General features: G+C 42.4%; 1 protein-coding gene across 1 annotated transcript in view; it reads left to right on the forward strand.

Annotated features, from left to right (window-relative positions):
- Positions 1-6,883: 6,883 nt before the first annotated feature.
- Positions 6,884-17,256, forward strand: part of ATL3 (atlastin GTPase 3) — a 49,280-nt gene continuing 38,907 nt past the window's right edge. Inside the window, exon 1 of the mRNA XM_003419456.4 lies at positions 6,884-7,008. Coding sequence (XP_003419504.2) covers positions 6,963-7,008 — 46 coding nt within the window. The 5' untranslated portion in view covers positions 6,884-6,962. The remainder of the gene's footprint in view (positions 7,009-17,256) is intronic.

The raw sequence follows: 17,256 nt of genomic DNA on the forward strand, positions 1-17,256 counted from the left end.
CGAGCGCGAGAGAGAAGGAGGGAGGGAGGGGGAGCGCGCAGGCGCACAAAGGGCCCTCGAGCGCGCGGCGGGGGCGGGCGGGAGCCTCGCGGAGAAGCCAAGCGGCTCAGAGCGCAGGCGCAAGAACTGTCCCTCCGCGCTCTGCAGGGAAGGCGGGGCAAAGCTGGCCTCCCTTAGCGCCCGGCCTGAGCGGCCCGGGTGGGGCGCGCCCCTCGGGAGGGCCAGAGCAAGGGGCGTGGCCGTGCTCCGAGCTCCGCCCGCCCCTGCGGCCGAAGCGGGAGGTGTTTCCTCATATTTATTTATGTAAACGTTTTTTTTTTTTTTTAGGGTCGGTAGTTTGTGTTTTTAGCGAGAGACGTTTCTTTTTGCTTCCATTAGATGGGAAGTATCTTTCCCATAAATTACAGAGCCGATGTCTTGTGTCCGATGCTTTCCCACCTGAGACTATGAAAACTGAAAACCATAGTGTTGAGCAGGCCCACTTTAAAAGTGCTTTATGAATTTATCTAGACGTGTCGTAATGTGTCATCACCATGCGGCAGAGAAGGCACAGTCCCCCATTTGGTAGGTGGAGGAAGATGCTGAGCAGAGTGAAAAACCATTACTCATTCCAATCACATTGCAATGCAGCCGCCAAACCTACTTCTTATTCTTATCTCGTTGCTCTTTCCAAAGAGGGGTCCACTTTGGGTCTTAAGCTTGACCTTGCCTCTGAATAGGCCTTCGGACAGAGAAGACATATTTTGAAGGAAAAGAAGCTGGTCTGGTGAGGAAAAAAAGAGCCAGGAAATAAGAACATCCTGGCTGTGGTTATGGGGGATGATAACGTATTAAAAATTGAGAATATAACACAAAATTCACATAATAGAGTTTTTTTTTTTTAAAGGAGTACTTAGTAGAAAATATATTTGAAACCAGACATCCAGCTTATACTGAATTTTGTTCATTTTCTTGTTTCTCCTGGGTTGGCTTGCCAAATTCAAAGCCTACATCTGGTCAAGATATTTGCCAGGTGCATAATCCATTTAAAAAGGAGAACGTATCCTGGAAATAATAAAAATCAAGGCCATAGGCTTTGTTATTGCTAAAGCAGCAATCAATGACCTGAAGGGCAATTGCAGGATCAGCAGATCCTGTAAAGATGCAACCTCATGCAGCAGGAGGTAGTCAGCCAGGCGGACACAGAGGGCAATCCAAAGGGTAGAAATCTTCTAGAACAGGCAGTGGACTCCATCTGTCCTTGACAGTTTTTAAGGTCAGGTAAAACCCAGACAGGAAAAAAAAAAAAAAAAAAAAATTCCTAGCAGTTGCAATGCTCTGAAAAAAGCACAGAAGAATATTTCCCAAAATAACTTTGCAGTAAATATCTTACCCTGACACTTACAGCATCAGTTGATAATGCAGCAGCAAAGTGCCCCTTAGATGGCAAAGGGACATACAAGCTGATCTGATAACCAAGCTGGTTGTATACCCGCACTGATAATGAATAAAAAACTCATGTCATTAGGTGATAACCAAGCTGGTTGTATACCCGCACTGATAATGAATAAAAAACTCATGTCATTAGGTGCTGGATAAGGAAATGAATGATGCTGGTCCCTAGCCATCACAATTGCTAGAATCTGGAAAACCCTGGGCTGACAAAGAAGCTCATTTCCATGGCATCTAGAAGCAGAGGGGGAAAAAAAAAAAAAATCATTGCCATTGAGTGGATTCTGACTCTTAGCAACCGTGTAAGTTGAACTGCCCCATAGGGTTTCCAAGGCCACATAATATTTATGGAAGCGGACTGCCACATCTTTCTCTCTGGCAGCAGCTGCTGGATTCAAACTCACAACCTTTTGGTTAGCAGCCGAGCAGCTTAACCACTGTGTCACCAAGGCTCCTGAGACGCAGAGAAAAGAAGCTGAAAATCAAGACATTGATGTGCTCTTGTGGTCTCTTCAGATGTTTCAGGGATTTTTTTACAACGGAGGCCTTTGTGCTAGGCCCAACTGCTGAAGCTGTCTTTCCTTCCTGCTCTTTCTTGCTGTACCTCTCAACCTCCCTGAGACTGATTCCTGCTTGGCATGTTTACATATTTGTATTCATGATTAATTTCACTGATGTTTACTGGTCATATGCTCTGTGTATAACACTATCATGGGCACGTTGGAGGGATCTACAAATATAATATGTTGCTGTGTCTTCAACGAGCTTCAAGCTTCTTGGGGCTTAGAATATACTCACATAAAGCTAAATAATACAAATTAAATAAAACCAAAAACAACCCCAAGCAATACAAAACCATAGTGCTATGATTGGGCCGCAAATAAGTAGTATGAATTTGAAATAGGGGAGGGATTACCATGGAGTTATAGTGGCTTGAGAAGGTTTTATGAAGACGTTCAACCTTAAAATATGGACAGGAGTCTGGAGTGGTAAGGAGGCCATTAGAGGCAGGAGAAGATGGTGTGAAGCAAATGCAGGGATTGCTTTTGTGCAAGTATACAAAAAGGCACCCCTCTGGGCAGATGAATTAGGAAAAAAAAAATCATCTTAGCCATGCAGTTCCATGCTGGCTTGTCTAGCAGAACATGGCCTAGATTTCATCTTCTCTTGCCCCTCCCCTCCTGGGGCTGCCTCAGTGCAGTACACACACTGCTGTGCTGGCCAAAAGCTCAGAAGTGTGACTGTGTATAGGGTGTTTGGGGCATGGTTAGAGCAAGTTGGCTGGAGCCGAGGTCTTGAATTGGGACAAGAGGGAGATAAAACGCGGAAGAAAAGTTGGAACCAGACTGTGGAGAAGCGTTGATATTACACTAAGGAATCGAGAATTTGAAAGTTTTGGGGCAGGAAGGGCTCAGATGGAATTTTTTTTTTTTAATTTATTTTGTTGTTGTTATTGAGACTACACACAGCAAAACATACGCCAATTCCACCATTTCTACATGTACGATTCAGTGTCATTGATTACATTCTTCAGGTTCCACAACCATTCTTACCCTCCTTTTCTGAGTTGTTCCTCCCACATTTAGCCCACTGCCCCCTAAGGCTCCAATCTAATTTTTTAGTTGTTGTTGTCACTTTGATCCCATATAGATAGTTCTTAAAAGAACTTAAAAACTTAAGGCAGACATTCTTTACTAATTAAGCTAACCTATTTTTTTATTGTTTGGTTTTACGAAGACTTCAGAGGATATTTTTGATTTAAGTTTTATACACTGGGCAGTAGTTTCAGGGATTTATCCAGCCTCAATGGCTCCAGGAAGTCTGGAGTCCCTGAGAATTTGAAATTCTGTTCTGCATTTCCCCCCTTTTGATCAGGATTCTTCTATAGAGTCAGATGGGATTTTTAGAGTGTTCACTGGAGCATAACCACTTCTTCGGCCCCTACGTTGTTGTCGTTAGGTGCTGTTGAGTTGATTTCGACTGATACTGACTTCATATGGCAGAGCAGAACTGCCCCTTGGGTTTCCTAGGCTATAATCTTTATGGGACCAGGTCACCAGGTCTTTCTCCCCTGCAACTACTGGTTTGAACCACCGACCTTTTGAGTAGCAACGAAGTGCTTAACTGTTCTGCCGAGAGGGCTCCTTTTGCCCCTTTTAGGACTGGCATTTACACAATTATTTCCCACCTCAGCTTCTAGGCCATCTTGTGACTCCATTTTACATATGAACAACGTAAAGGCACAGATGTTTAACTGATGCCCAGGGATGTCAGTATTTAAGCCTGTCCCTTCCTAGTGCCCAGACTGTTGCTTAAATACCATTATTGCAAGTAGATGATAGGGGAGAAGGCTGAAAAATGTCATGGCAAGTGATCATCACGGCAGGTGATAACTATTTACTTGGCTGTTTACCCCAGCAGACTGTGAGTTCCTGAAGGACGGGAATGTGTCTTACGCATTGTTGCAGCATTAATGCCTAGCATGGTGCTTGGCTTGTTGTTGCAGCATTAATGCCTAGCGCAGTACTTGGCACCTAAACAAGGCGTTTTTGGAAAGCTTTGGAATCTGAGTCATAGTGAATGCTTATTGCAAAAACAATTTTGTTTTTACGCTTCCTAAAATACTTGAGTATCTTTGTTATGACTTTGTTTTGCTTTTCCAGAATGAATATAATGTGCTCCAATTTTTGAGCACTAAGTACCAGTCATTATTACCAAATGCATCTCATTTAACCTACAGCTCTGTGATGTGGGTATTTGAAGTATTTTGCAGATGAGGAAACAGACTCAGAGAGGACAAATAACTCACCCAGGGTTGCACAGCTGGTGAGCATTAGAGCTGGAATTCAAAGCCAGGTCAGCCTGACTCTAAAGTGTGTGGCCCTTACTGCTCCCGACATGTCTTCATGTCGCTTACTTCTGAACCACGAAGAAGGCTCAACTCAAAGTGAAATGGCTGAAGGTAGAAAGGCTGTAACCAGTATCATCAATATTTAGCATTCTGAACATTCCCTGTTTTGATGACCCTGGATATTTGAGGACATAAAAGCAACAACAACAACAACAAACACATTTCTCACTTACAGGGGTTGCTTTCCAAGCTATGGCTAATCCTAAAATCCACTATAATTTGTACCATGTTGTTCTAATGCGGAACAGCTTCTACAAGGTACGGGGAAGGCTGATGTGGTACTAACATTGACCTTGATAATGTTGTCATATTGAGATACATCTCTGTATTTGCTGGTCAGAATGAATTTCAGTGGGTCTTTATTGGGATCCCTTAAAATAGAACAAGGCATTTTGTTCAGAAGTAAAAGTTAGGTACTTAATATTAACTTAGGTACTTAATAATAAAGTGAGTGACCACCACCTGTCTGTCAGTTTGTTATACCGTAGTGGCTTGTGTGTTTCTAATGATGCTGTAAGCTCTGCCACCACCACCAGTGTTTTGGTGAACTAGAGGGCTAACGATGGCAAGGGAGACCCTTGGCTAGATTGATTGACACGATAGCCACAATGATGAATTCCAACATGCTGGTGATTGTAAGGATGATGCAGGACAGGACAACATTTATTTCTGTTGTACATAAAGACACCATGAGTTGGAGTCAATTCAATGGCAGCTAATGACAAAGTGTGCCTCCTTTATTCATTCATTCAACGGATATTTGAGTCTCTACTATCTGCCTGGCAATGCTTGAGGTGCCGGAGATGCAGCAGTAAACAAAACAGACTAAAATTCCTATCCTTAGCAAAAACTTGCATTCTAATGGAAAGAGACAAACAGAACAATAAGTAAAACTTAAGTCAGATGGTAAGAAGTCTCATGGAGAAAGTAAAGCAGGGAAAGTGAACAGGGAATCCTGAAGTGTGAGAATCTTCAAAACGTAAGAATTTTGAATTCCTACATCGCAGGTTTCAATTGTGATGAGTCATGGGCCTTTGACCCCTCCTTTCTCTTTCTGAGCATGCCACATAATGCCCTGGGTGTGTCACATTCTGTAGGTCCTGCCTCCTGCACACTGGTTTGAATTCCCAGTAACCACTTGCCTTGATGTTTTCTCCTTTCTTGCTGGCTTTGGTTGGTCTAAATCTAATCTTGACTCTTAAATCTAAAGTCTGGAGGAGGGGTGTTCAATTATCTGGAGATTTTTGGGGAGTATCAGAAGGGTTAGGGAAACAAATCAAAGAGACTTCCTTAGGTAGGATTAGGTAGAATTATCTTTGCCTCTTCACCTTTGACCTAATCACTTGGGAAGCAAAAAATGACGTTAAAGGCTTCGCAGGGCCTAAAGGTAGGGAAAAGTAGGTCCTAGATAGATTATAACAGTGAAGGCAGAGGCAAAAGAAAGAGAAATAATTTGTCAAATAAATGTGACAGCGGTGATGCCAAGAGGTGGTGGTGGTGGGGAATCAGATGCTTTAGCTTCCCAGAAGCCCCACCAGTTATTTATTCCCAATCCACTCTCACCCAACAAATCCAAAAAACAATATTCCTCAATTGTGGCAACTGATATTTTCTCAAACATTTTCGGAGAACCTTGCGTTGCATGTCGCCGTGAGTTGGAATCGACTCAACGACAACCATACAGTTTAAGCAAAAGTGTGCTTGCAAAAAAAAAAAAAAAAAAAAAAAAGCTTTAAATCAAGTCCCTGTAAACCTGAGGTTTACAAAAGAACGTTTGAGGTTCAGGCTGAACAAAGCGGTGGGAGGGGTCTCCCCAGAGCTTTTAGAGGGGTGATGTGCACCATCGGGCTTGGCTAGAGGCAGGAATATGGGGTGATGACGATGGCGGTAATGAAGTCACCGCCTCCCTCCTTGTGAAGTCAAAAGCATTAAAAATCCAGCGAGGTTCGCGTCACCCAGGGCCAAAGCCTCCTCCGGTCCTTAGAGCAGGGACCCACCCACCTGCGGCCCCGGCCTGCGTTAACCACCGAAACCATCTCAGACGCGGCCGACAGGAGCACGAAACCGACGATCCCAAAGCTCCCGCCCGGGGCCTGGTTACCACCCTACGGCCCCGCTCGCTGGCGGGCCGGGGCGAGCCCTCTCCGGGCGGCTCTCGCACAGCCTACTGGGAATGGTAGATCTGTCATCGGAAAGCGGTGCCAGGCCTCGCCCCTCTCCTCGACTCCCTACCCGCCCCGGATGAGTGAGCAAAATGGGTACCGCCAACTGGGAGTCAGGCAATGAGGGACTACAATACCCAACGGACCGTGGCCGGCAGCGCCCAGCCCAAGGTAGCCGGCGGCGCGCTCCTGCGCAGGCGCACACGCCCTGAGCGAGTCGGCAGCGTGCGCTTTCCCGCCGGGACCCGCCCTGCGCGGGCAGTGCCTCAGGGCTCGGTCAGGCTTCGCAGACCCGCCCCGCGCTCGCTCTCGGACGGCTTCGCGCGCCCCTCCTCCTCCCCAGTTTCTTCTAGAGCCCAGGCCCCGCCCGCCTCCCGCCCTCAGGGCCTGGCTGGTTCCCGCCCCAGGCCGTCCCTCTCCTTTGCGCCCCAGCTGCTTCTGCTGAGGGCGGAGGCTCCATGTTGTCCCCTCAGCGAGCGGTAGCGGCTGCCTCGGGAGGAGCAGGTGAGGCGCCCACTTTCCCCCGGCCCCTCTCCATGGCCACCCCGCCGCCTCCCCGCCATAGTTCCCAGGACACCGCCCGCGCCGCCCCGTCCAGGGGCTGGGACGGCGCGGCCGAGCCCCTCTGCCCGCAAATTCGAGGCCGGGGTTTCCTGGCGGCGCTTGGCCCTGCGGGCGCGGGCAGCGCCTTCCTCAGCCTCCGGCTGGGAGCGGCCGCCCGCGGGCCTCGGCCCCTGCGCCCCGGGGAGGCCGCCAGCGCTCCATTGGGCCGCCGCTCCCCGTTTGTGCCCGTCACGCCCGCCAGGGGCGGCACCGGGGGCCGGGGGCTTCCTGGGGGCGGTGTCCGCGGCTTCCGCACCGTTGGACCCCGCCCTGGGCACAGCCGGGAAACTCGGGCCAAATGGCTTCGGCTGTTTAACCCGCTGGGCTGGAGCGGGAAGGAGAGCGCTTTGTTGTTCAGCTTTTAGTGAAGTGCTGGAGGGCTGCGAAACGTCTTTTATCTTAACGACCTTGAGGCACTGACACCAAGGAGTGTTAGAAAAGTTGGTTTTCAGCCCGCTTATCTCCATAAAGCAGATGAGAAAACGTGGCCCCACTTGGTTTTGGTACGTTCTTCAGTACGTTTAGTACGGGACGTTGCTCTTTTGCTTCCCGAAGCCATACAACGTAGGAAAAGTGTTACCTGAATACAAACCAGATAGGGAGTGACCAGAAATTCACCGATACGACTTCGTCTGTCGCTTTACCTGGCTTTTTGTTTAACGTAGGCACTGTTGGAATTGCCAGGAATTTCACTTGTGGAATCTAAAGGCAGAAAGGAAAAGTGTTTGAAGAATCTTTTAATAAGTAAATCCGAATTCTCAAATTTGAATACAAAGTTGAGGGGAATACTTTGTGAAAGGCGGAAAAACCATCGGACCACACTTGAGTTTACTTTTGAGGAAGCATATTTAAGAAAGAAAAGCAATATAGTTCTTCTAATCTATGACAAGTATTCAGGATTGCAAGATACGTAGTGAAATCAGGGGCAGATTACTCAATAATCAATATAAACACGGGTTTACTTGTGCTTACTTACTAATTGGTCACTACAGATTAGTAAGTGAGCACAAGTGAGCCCATGGTTACCTTGATTATTGGGTAATCCGCCCCTGCTTGAAATTCAAATTAGTGCTATTTTTTTTTCCCCGGTCCCCACAGAAACTAGCTTGTAGTCTAGAAATTCCTGTTGCTACTCTAACACCTGTAAAGGAAAACACTTAGTGAAAAAGGTCTGTACGTAATAAAGGATTATGCTGGGACAGCATATTGTTTTATTAGCTACTGTTTAGTGTCATTGTACTTATCATAAAATTAAGAAAAATAACAATAAAGGATAAATGTAATGTGTACTGACATAGTTTTCTTAGTTTTCACTAAATTGGCTTATTTAGAATAGACTTATAAAAAATAGGTTTTCTCTGGAGTCAATCAAAAGAGCCCTGATAGCACAGTGGTTAAGTGATTGGCTGTTCATCAAAGGTCACCGGTTTGAACCCACCGGCCACTCCAGGGGAAAAAGATGTGGCATTTGGCTCAGTGAAGATTTACAGCCTTGAAAACCCTATGAGGCAGTTCTACTCTGTCCTATAGAGTTGCTATGAGTTGGAATTGACTCGACAGCAGTGGGTTTGGGTTTATGGTGCCATACATGGGATTTTTGGGTAGCAAGCATAGACTAAAGACTGCTCACACTAATTGTTTAAAATGAAATAATATTGTGTGAAGCAAGAAATAGAATCCTCTCCATCTTCCCAGTTCCACAAAACGTAGCCATTATTAACAGTTTGGCCACATTCTACTAAGATCTTCCGTGAAGTAGTGTTAATGGATTGAATTCCAAAACCCATTGCTGTCCAGTCGATTCCGACTCATAGCGACCCTATAGGACAGAGTAGAACTGTCCTGTATGGTTTCCAAGGAGCGCCTGGTGGATCAAACCACTGTCCTTTGTTTAGCAGCCTTAGCTCTTAACCACTATGCTACCAGGGTTTCCATGGATTGAACTATGCCCTCCCAAAATATGTGTTGTAAATCCTAACCTCTATGCCTATGGTTATAATCTCATTTGGGAATGGATTGTTTTTGTTATGTTAATAAGACAGGGTTAATGTAGGGTGTATATTGAGTCAGTCTCTTTTGAGATACAAAACCCATTCATTGCCTTGTAGTCAATTCATAGTGGCACTATAGGACAGGGTAGAACTAACCAATAGAATTTCCAAGGCTGTAATCTTTATGGAAGCAGACTGCCACATCTTTGTCCACAGGAGCAGCTGATGGATTCAAACCACCAGCCTTTAGGTTAGCAGCCGAGCACTTAACCAGTGTGCCACCAGGGCTACTTTTTTGGAATATGAAAGAGATTAAACAGGCGAGTAGAAGCAGAGATGGGGAAAGAGATGTCAAGCTACATAGGAGGATCGCCGAGGAGCAGAAGCTCAAAAAGAGACGAGGACCTTCCTCCGTAGCTGACAGAAAGAAAGCCTTCCCTGAGAGCTCACGCCCTGATTTCTGACTTCTAGCCTCCTAAGTGGTTAAGAGCTATGGCTGCTAACCAAAAGGTCAGCAGTTCAAATCCACCAGGTGCTCCTTGCGTATCCTGTGGGGCAGTTCCCTGGTCTCCTATAGGGTCCTTATGAGTCGGAATTGACTTGATGGCAACGGCAAACTGTGCGAAAATAAATTTGTTAAAGCACCCACTTGTGATATATCTGTTGTAGCAGCACCAGATAACTAAGATTATCTAGTTATTTTGTTTTGGGTTAGATAACTAAGATAAATACCTTAGGAACTCTAGGTTGTGTGAACTTACTTGAGAACTAGTTTAGAATTTACCTGTAAATGACAGGCATGCCTTTTAAACTTCTCTATGGCATTGTGCTTCGTATTGAGAAAGTGTTGGAATAACACAACTGTGTTTTAAAGTTAGTCTGAATTTTAAAACGTTTTCCTGAGTTATCTTTGGAATTCTAGGACCGTATTATCTAAAAAACAAAAAGGGAAAAAAGTGAGGGGGATGCTTTTATGGGGAAAAAAAAAAAAGGTCTTTCAGTTTTTTTGAGCAGTTATTCTCAACCCTGCTACACATTAGAATCACTGGGGAGCCTTTAAAATCTTATTTAATTTATGGGGTGGGGGAGTACAACAGTTAAAAATCTACAGGTAATTCTAATTTGCATACTGGGATAAAACTTCATTATATTCTAGTATGCAAATTAGAACTACCTAGGGATTATTTAGGATTATTAGGTGGTTACTTAAGTTTGAATTGATTTGTTACTTTGTACAAAATATAATTTATTACTATCAATTGAGAAGTTGATGCTGCTCTTCTGTGCACGTTTCTAGAAAAATGCTTTTTATTGGCGTGTGTTTTGATCATTAGAACGTGTTAGGTATATTTCACAGCTAAAGTATATAAAAAATTGGGAAATAGGCTTTATTGGTATAAGAAAAAGCAAAGCAAACCTGCTCCTTTGGAGTCTGTTCTGACTCATATTGATTGGTATGGTAGGTGGATATGCAGAGGAGTAGAATCAGTGTATTTTTGCCCTGAAATGGCAAGGAATCCAAACCAAATAAATATTGCCAATTAAGAAAGGCTCTTTTAAGTGGAACACAGCTAATTAAAACCTCCTGGTAGCTAGATTGATTTTGGTGGTAGTTTCAGTTTTAGGAAAGCGTCAAATAACATCAGTTATTGAATTTCTATTATTAAACAAGATTTATTTTCTATAGAATGGCCTAGAATAATTTTTAGATTCAGCCTATTGTCTGTATTTTCTGAATCTTCAATACTGTTTAGTCATAATTGATCTTCATAAATCCATGAAGCACTGCAGAATTCTTAGTTAACAAAGAAAATGTGGTTTTGTTCAGTGTTCTGTGCTAAGGCGCAAAGATTTTCTGTAATAGACATATTAAGTAAATGCTTCTTCTTAAACTCTTTAATCAGAATGTAAATTTTCTCTAATATTCTAGTTAGTTGTGTCTGGCTAATAATTTTACTGAAGCAAACTTAGCAATATATATATATCTACAAGCACACTCTCTTAAAACAAAATAACCCCCCAAAAAAACCCAGTGCCGTCGAGTCGATTCCGATAAAACAAAATAGAGCATATAAAAGTACCTCCTCCAAAAAAAATAAAAACAAGAACCACACCCAGCAGTTCTAGAGTTGGCTGAGGGCCTAATATACTTAGCCTTGCATATGACGATGTGTTTTCTCTGGCTTGTCTAATGAATTAGGAAGTTCAAAGACTGCCAGCAAGAACAAGGCATGAAAATGGTATGCCTCCGTTTTTGGGCCTGTAGTTCTTGCCCTTTAGAAAATGTGGTATTTTAAAAGGAGAGTGGAAAACTGAGGTCCTAACTTTACCCTGAGTCATGCACTCTACTCAATACTCGGTGAAGTGTTTCTTTAACCTTAGTTTATTTGCTTTTCTGAACTCCATGGAAATAAGGATGAACAGTGAAGCTGCCTCTACCCCTAGTGGTTCTCAACCAAGAGTGATTTTTGCCCCCCAGATTACATTCTTGTAGAGTATGTACTTGGTGAAGTAGAGGATCAGGGAAAAAGAGGAAGACCCTCAGCAAGATGGAATGACACAGCGGCTGCAACAATGGGCTTAAGCATAACAACGATTGTGAGGATGGTACAGGACCAAGCAGTGTTTCATTCTGTTGTACTTAGGGTGGCTGTGAGTCAACTGACTCAATGGCACCTAACAACAACAGGGTACATTCAGCACTGTTTGGAGACATTTTTGGTTGTCAGAACCTTGGGAAAGTGTTCCTGGTACCTAATGGGTAGAGGTCAGGGATGCTGCTAAACATACTACAATGCACAGGACAGCTCCCCACTGAAAGGAGAGTTATCTGACCCAAATGTCAGTCAGTAGTGCCGAGATTGAGAAATGGTGGTCTACTGATAAATTGACTGAATTCTGTATGAATTTTCTGAAATAGCTCTTACAGCTGCTTCCAATTAACTAGTTTCATTGAATTTATCACTGTTCAGATGGTCTTCTCAAATATGTGAGGGGTATTTCAACTTTTTCCCCCATAATACTTTTCTGGTAGAACTTATTTCTTGGAATTTATTTTCCATAGGACTGAAAACATCAGTCATGATTCAGTAGTCTCATCCACTTTTTTAAAAATAATTTTTATTGTGCTTTAAGTGAAAGTTTACAAATGAAGTCAGTCTCACGTATAAACTTATATACACCTTACTACATACTCCCATATACTCTCCTCCTAATGAGTCAGCCTGCTCCCTCCTTCCAGTCTCTGCTTTCATGACCGTTTTGCCAGTTTCTAACCCTCTCTACCCTCCCATCTCCCCTCCAGACAGGAGTTTCCATCCACTTTTATTCAACGTGTGTAAACGTACAGAATCCATAAAGCCACTTTTCTTCCTTGTATTGCAATTGAATGTAGTTACTTAATTTCTTTTTTTTTTTTAAGATCCCTAAAAATTCAGAGTTAAAAGATAATTCTAGAAATTCAGTGCTGTAATATTCACAGGTCTTTACAAATTCTCCCAATAATTAATTTTACTTGTTATTCTTTCAGCTTTGTTCTATCTTCTTGGCTTGTCTTTGTCATTTTAGTTTACAACTAGTCTGTTGAATGTAATTACTGTAGAGATTACTTGAACAGACATATTTAAATTTGTTGGTTAGTCTGGATTAAGGTGTATTTTGCCAAAAGTAAAAGACAAATCAGTACTTTGTATGTAATTAGAAAAATAACTTCCACATAAGTTGTTGGAATGCTTTCTTATAATCTAAAGATTTTCAGTGTATTTGAAATGATACCTGGTAACAGTATTACCGTGAGCTACTTATAGCAGTAATCAGAACTGGCAGTATAATGTGGTATTTCTACCAATCACCTTTTAAGTTACATAGGTTTTTAGTTCTATGTATATGGATGACACATGTGACTATGGTTAAGCCATATCTTTATGTATGTGCAAAATGTCATACCTGACATCCATATTCATATGTTGTAATGTTGTTAGGTGCTGTTGAATCAATTCCGTCTCATAGTGATCCCATGTGACAGAGTAGAACTGTCCCATGGTTTTTTCTAGGCAGTAATGTTTACAGGAGCAGATTGCCAGGTCTTTTTCCCACAGAGCTGCACCACCAGAGCTCCTTTTATATTCATATATATCTAAAAAAAAAAAAACCAAACCAGTTGCCGTTGAGTTGATTCTGACTCGAGTGACCCTGTAAGACAGAGTAAAACTGCTTTATAGGGTTTTCAAGGAGCAACTGGTAGGTTTGAACTGCTGACCTTAACCACTATGCCATCAGGGCTCCATATTCATATAAGTGAATGTAATACAGGTAGTCCCTGACTTACAACGTATGCCAGTTATGACGAACCACACTTAAGACTTTTTAAAAAATGATTTGTATAGTTTTTTATATATGTATTAAAGTATATCTGTAAGTTTATATGTAACATTTCCAACCCTCAAAGACAAAGGTCAGATTTATAAAGATACTGATAATAAAAGGCAATAGTAGGCCCAAAGTCAGTTAAATGGGGAAAAGACAGTCTCTTTAACAAATGGTGCTGGCATAACTGGATATCCACCTGCAAAAAAATGAAACAAGACCCATACCTCACACCATGCACAAAAATGAACTCAAAAGGGATCAAAGACCTAAATATAAAATCTAAAATGGTGAAGATCATGGAAGAAAAAATAGGGGCAACGTTAGGAGCCCTAATACATGGCACAAACAGTATACAAAACGTTACTAACAATACACACACCAGAAGAGAAACTAGATAACTGGGAGCTCCTAAAAATCAAGCACCTGTGCTCATCCAAAGACTTCGCCAAAAGAGTAAAAAGATTACTTACAGAGTGGGAAAAAGTTTTTAGCTATGACATTTCTGATCAGCGTCTCATCTCTAAAATCTACATGATACTGTAAAAACTCAACTACAAAAAGACAAATAACCCAATTAAAAAATGGCCAAAGGATATGAACAGACACCTCACTAAAGAAGACATTCAGGTAGCTAACAGATACATGAGGAAATGTTCAGGATCATTAGCCATTAGGGAAATGCAAATCAAAACTACAGTGAGATTCCATCTCACTCCAACAAGGCTGGCATTAATCCAAAAAACACAAAGTAATAAATGTTGGAGAGGTTGTAGAGAAACTGGAACATTTATACACTGCTGGTGGGAATATCAAATGGTACAGTCACTTTGGAAATCAATTTGGCGCTTCCTTAAAAAGCTAGAAATAGAACTACCATACAATCCAGCAATCCCACTCCTTGGAATATATCCTAGAGAAATAAGAGCCTTTACACGAAGAGATATATGCATACCCATGTTCATTGCAGCACTGTTTACAGTAGGAAAAAGGTGTAAGCAACCAAGGTGCCCATCAACGGATGAATGGATAAATTAGGGTATATTTACACCATGGAATACTACGCATTGATAAAGAACATGATGAATCCATGAAACATTTCATAACATGGAGCAATCTGGAAGGCATTACGCTGAGTGAAATTAGTTGCAAATGGACAAATACTGTATGAGACCACTATTATAAGAACTTAAGAAATAGTTTAAACAGAGAAGAAAATATTCTTTGATGGTTATGAGAGTGGGGAGGGAGAGGGGTACTCACTAGTTAGAGAGTAGACAACTATTAGATAACGAGAAAGACAGCACACAATACAGGAGAGGTCAGAACAACTGGACTAAACCAAAAGCAGAGAAGTTTCCTTAGTAAACTGAACGCTTCTAAGGCCAGCATAGCAGGGGCCGGGATTTGGGGACCAAGGTTTCAAGGGACATATAGGTCACTTGTCATAATAAAACCTATTAAGAAAACATTCTGCATCCCCTTTGGAGAGTGGCATCTGGGGTCTTAAACGCTAGCAAGTGGCCATCTAAGATGCATCAATTGGTCTCAACCCACCTGGATCAAAGGAGAATGAAGAACACCAAAGATGCAAGGTAATTATGAGCCCAAGAGACAGAAAGGGCCGCATAAACCAGAGACTGTATCAGCGTGAGGCCAGAAGAACTAGATGGTGCCCAGCTACAACTGATGACTGCCCTGACAGGGAACATAACAGAACCCCTGAGGGAGCAGGAGAGCAGTGGGATGCAGACCTCAAATTCTCATAAAAAAACCAGACTTAATGGTCTGACTGAGACTAGAAGGACGCCAGAGGTCATGGACCTCAGACCTTCTGTCAGCCCAAGACAGGAACCATTCTCAAAGCCAACTCTTCAGAGAGGGATTGGACTGGACTATGGGATAGAAAATTATACTGGTGAGGAGTGAGCTTCTTGGCTCAAGTAGACACATGTGACTATGTGGCAGCTCCTGTCTGGAGGGTTGACGAGAGGGCAGAGGGGCTCAGAAACTGGCTGAATGGACATGAAAATCGAGAGTGGAGAGAAGGACTGTGCTGTCTCATTAGGGGGAGAGTAAATTTTTGAGAGACTAACTTGATTTGTAAACTTAAAGCACAATAAAAATAAAAAAAGAGGGCAGGAGACATCGAGGCAGATAGAGAAGAAAAGGGGATCTGAAAGTGGGAAGCCCATAAATGTTTCTATTTCACAATTGAAAAAAAAAAGGCTATAGTAAGGAAAACTTAAAAAAAAAAAAAAAAAGTATTTGGCTTAACCTCAGAACCGACTTAAGTCAGAGTCATTGGACTGGAGCCCTGTCGTAAGTCAGGGACTACCTATAAGCATGGTATTAATTGTTCCACTATACAAATCTAGATAAAACCTATTGCTAGTGAGTTGATTCTGATTCATGATGACTATTTTTTTTATATAGGATAGGGTGGAACTGGCCCATAAGGTTTCCAAGGCTGTAAATGTCTACGGAAGTAGATTGCCACATCTTTCTCCTGTGGAGTGGCTGGTAGGTTTGAACTGCCAACTTTTCTGTTAGCAGATGAGTGCTTTAACCACGACACTGCCAGGGCTTCTTATGCAGATCTAGACTTTGGAAAATAATTGGTTCTGTAAATGGGAGAAGGCATGCAAGGCCACTTAAAGGTGTTTCTAGTTTTATCCCTGCAAGTAGATTTCCAGAGTTTACTATTTCTGGTAAGTGAGAGTAATTTCACTGCAGTTAGGGGAAAAAAACTCAGAAACCCCCAAACCCTTTTGTGTGTCCTTATTGAAAAGTTACTTTAATATTTTAATGATCATTTTTTTATTGTAAAAGTATATGTAATACAACATTTGCCAATTCACTTTTCATGTGTACAGTTCAGTGACTAGTTACGTCAATCATGTAAATTTATTTTAAGTAACATTTTATTGTGTTTTAGGTGGAAGTTTACACAGCAAATTAGGTTTCCATTTAACAGTTTTTGTACAGATTGTTCCGTGACATTAGTTACAATTTTTACAAAGTCATATAAACTTTGATCTACTCTTTAGCCAGATCTGTACAATTTAAATTAAGCTGAGGGGCGACCAAGTCAACTGGCAAGTTGGGGCAATTTAAATATCCAGGAAATTGTCAATTTATTGAAGAGCCATTGAATTCTAGCTCTAGAAAATGGCCTAATCCAATTCTGGTCTTTCTCCTAAACGTATTGTTTTGCTAGAGTAACTTTTGTCAGAACGGGAGCTTAAGTCATGGAAGAAGTTACAGGACTTGGTGACACATTGTAGTTAGGAAGATAAAGTTGGGCAAAAGTTTTAGTCATAGGGACTGAAAAGTGGGGAATTAAGAGAAACGTGGTAACTGAGAGGGTCCATTTTGGCATTATGAAATGCAGACTTGTAAAATCAGTAATGGAAGGGTTTCTAGAGGTTAAACACATTTGACAGATGAGACCGAAGACTCGACATGCCCAGAATCACACAGGTTGTTAGTAGTAGAACCGGAACAGGAACTTGTCTCTTGACTCTCAGGGCAGTATATTTCCTCATAGTACCCCTGAGGTTGAGGCAGTGGTGAAACATTCAGGTGAATCTGTCCCTTAGGCAGTTGTACACTTGGACCTGAATGCAGGTTAGACATCTAATGAAGTTGTGTTATCATTATAGAGGGCATAGTTGAAATTAAAAGAATAAAGAGCCCATGGAGGGAGTGAAGGAAAACTGCAGAAGACTGAAACAGAGTGCTGGTGTATATCCACAGGGGCTGAAAAAAGAAAAAGGAGATGGCGAAGAAT

Source organism: Loxodonta africana, chromosome 7, assembly GCF_030014295.1.
Source record: "Loxodonta africana isolate mLoxAfr1 chromosome 7, mLoxAfr1.hap2, whole genome shotgun sequence".
Lineage (NCBI taxonomy): Eukaryota > Metazoa > Chordata > Mammalia > Proboscidea > Elephantidae > Loxodonta > Loxodonta africana.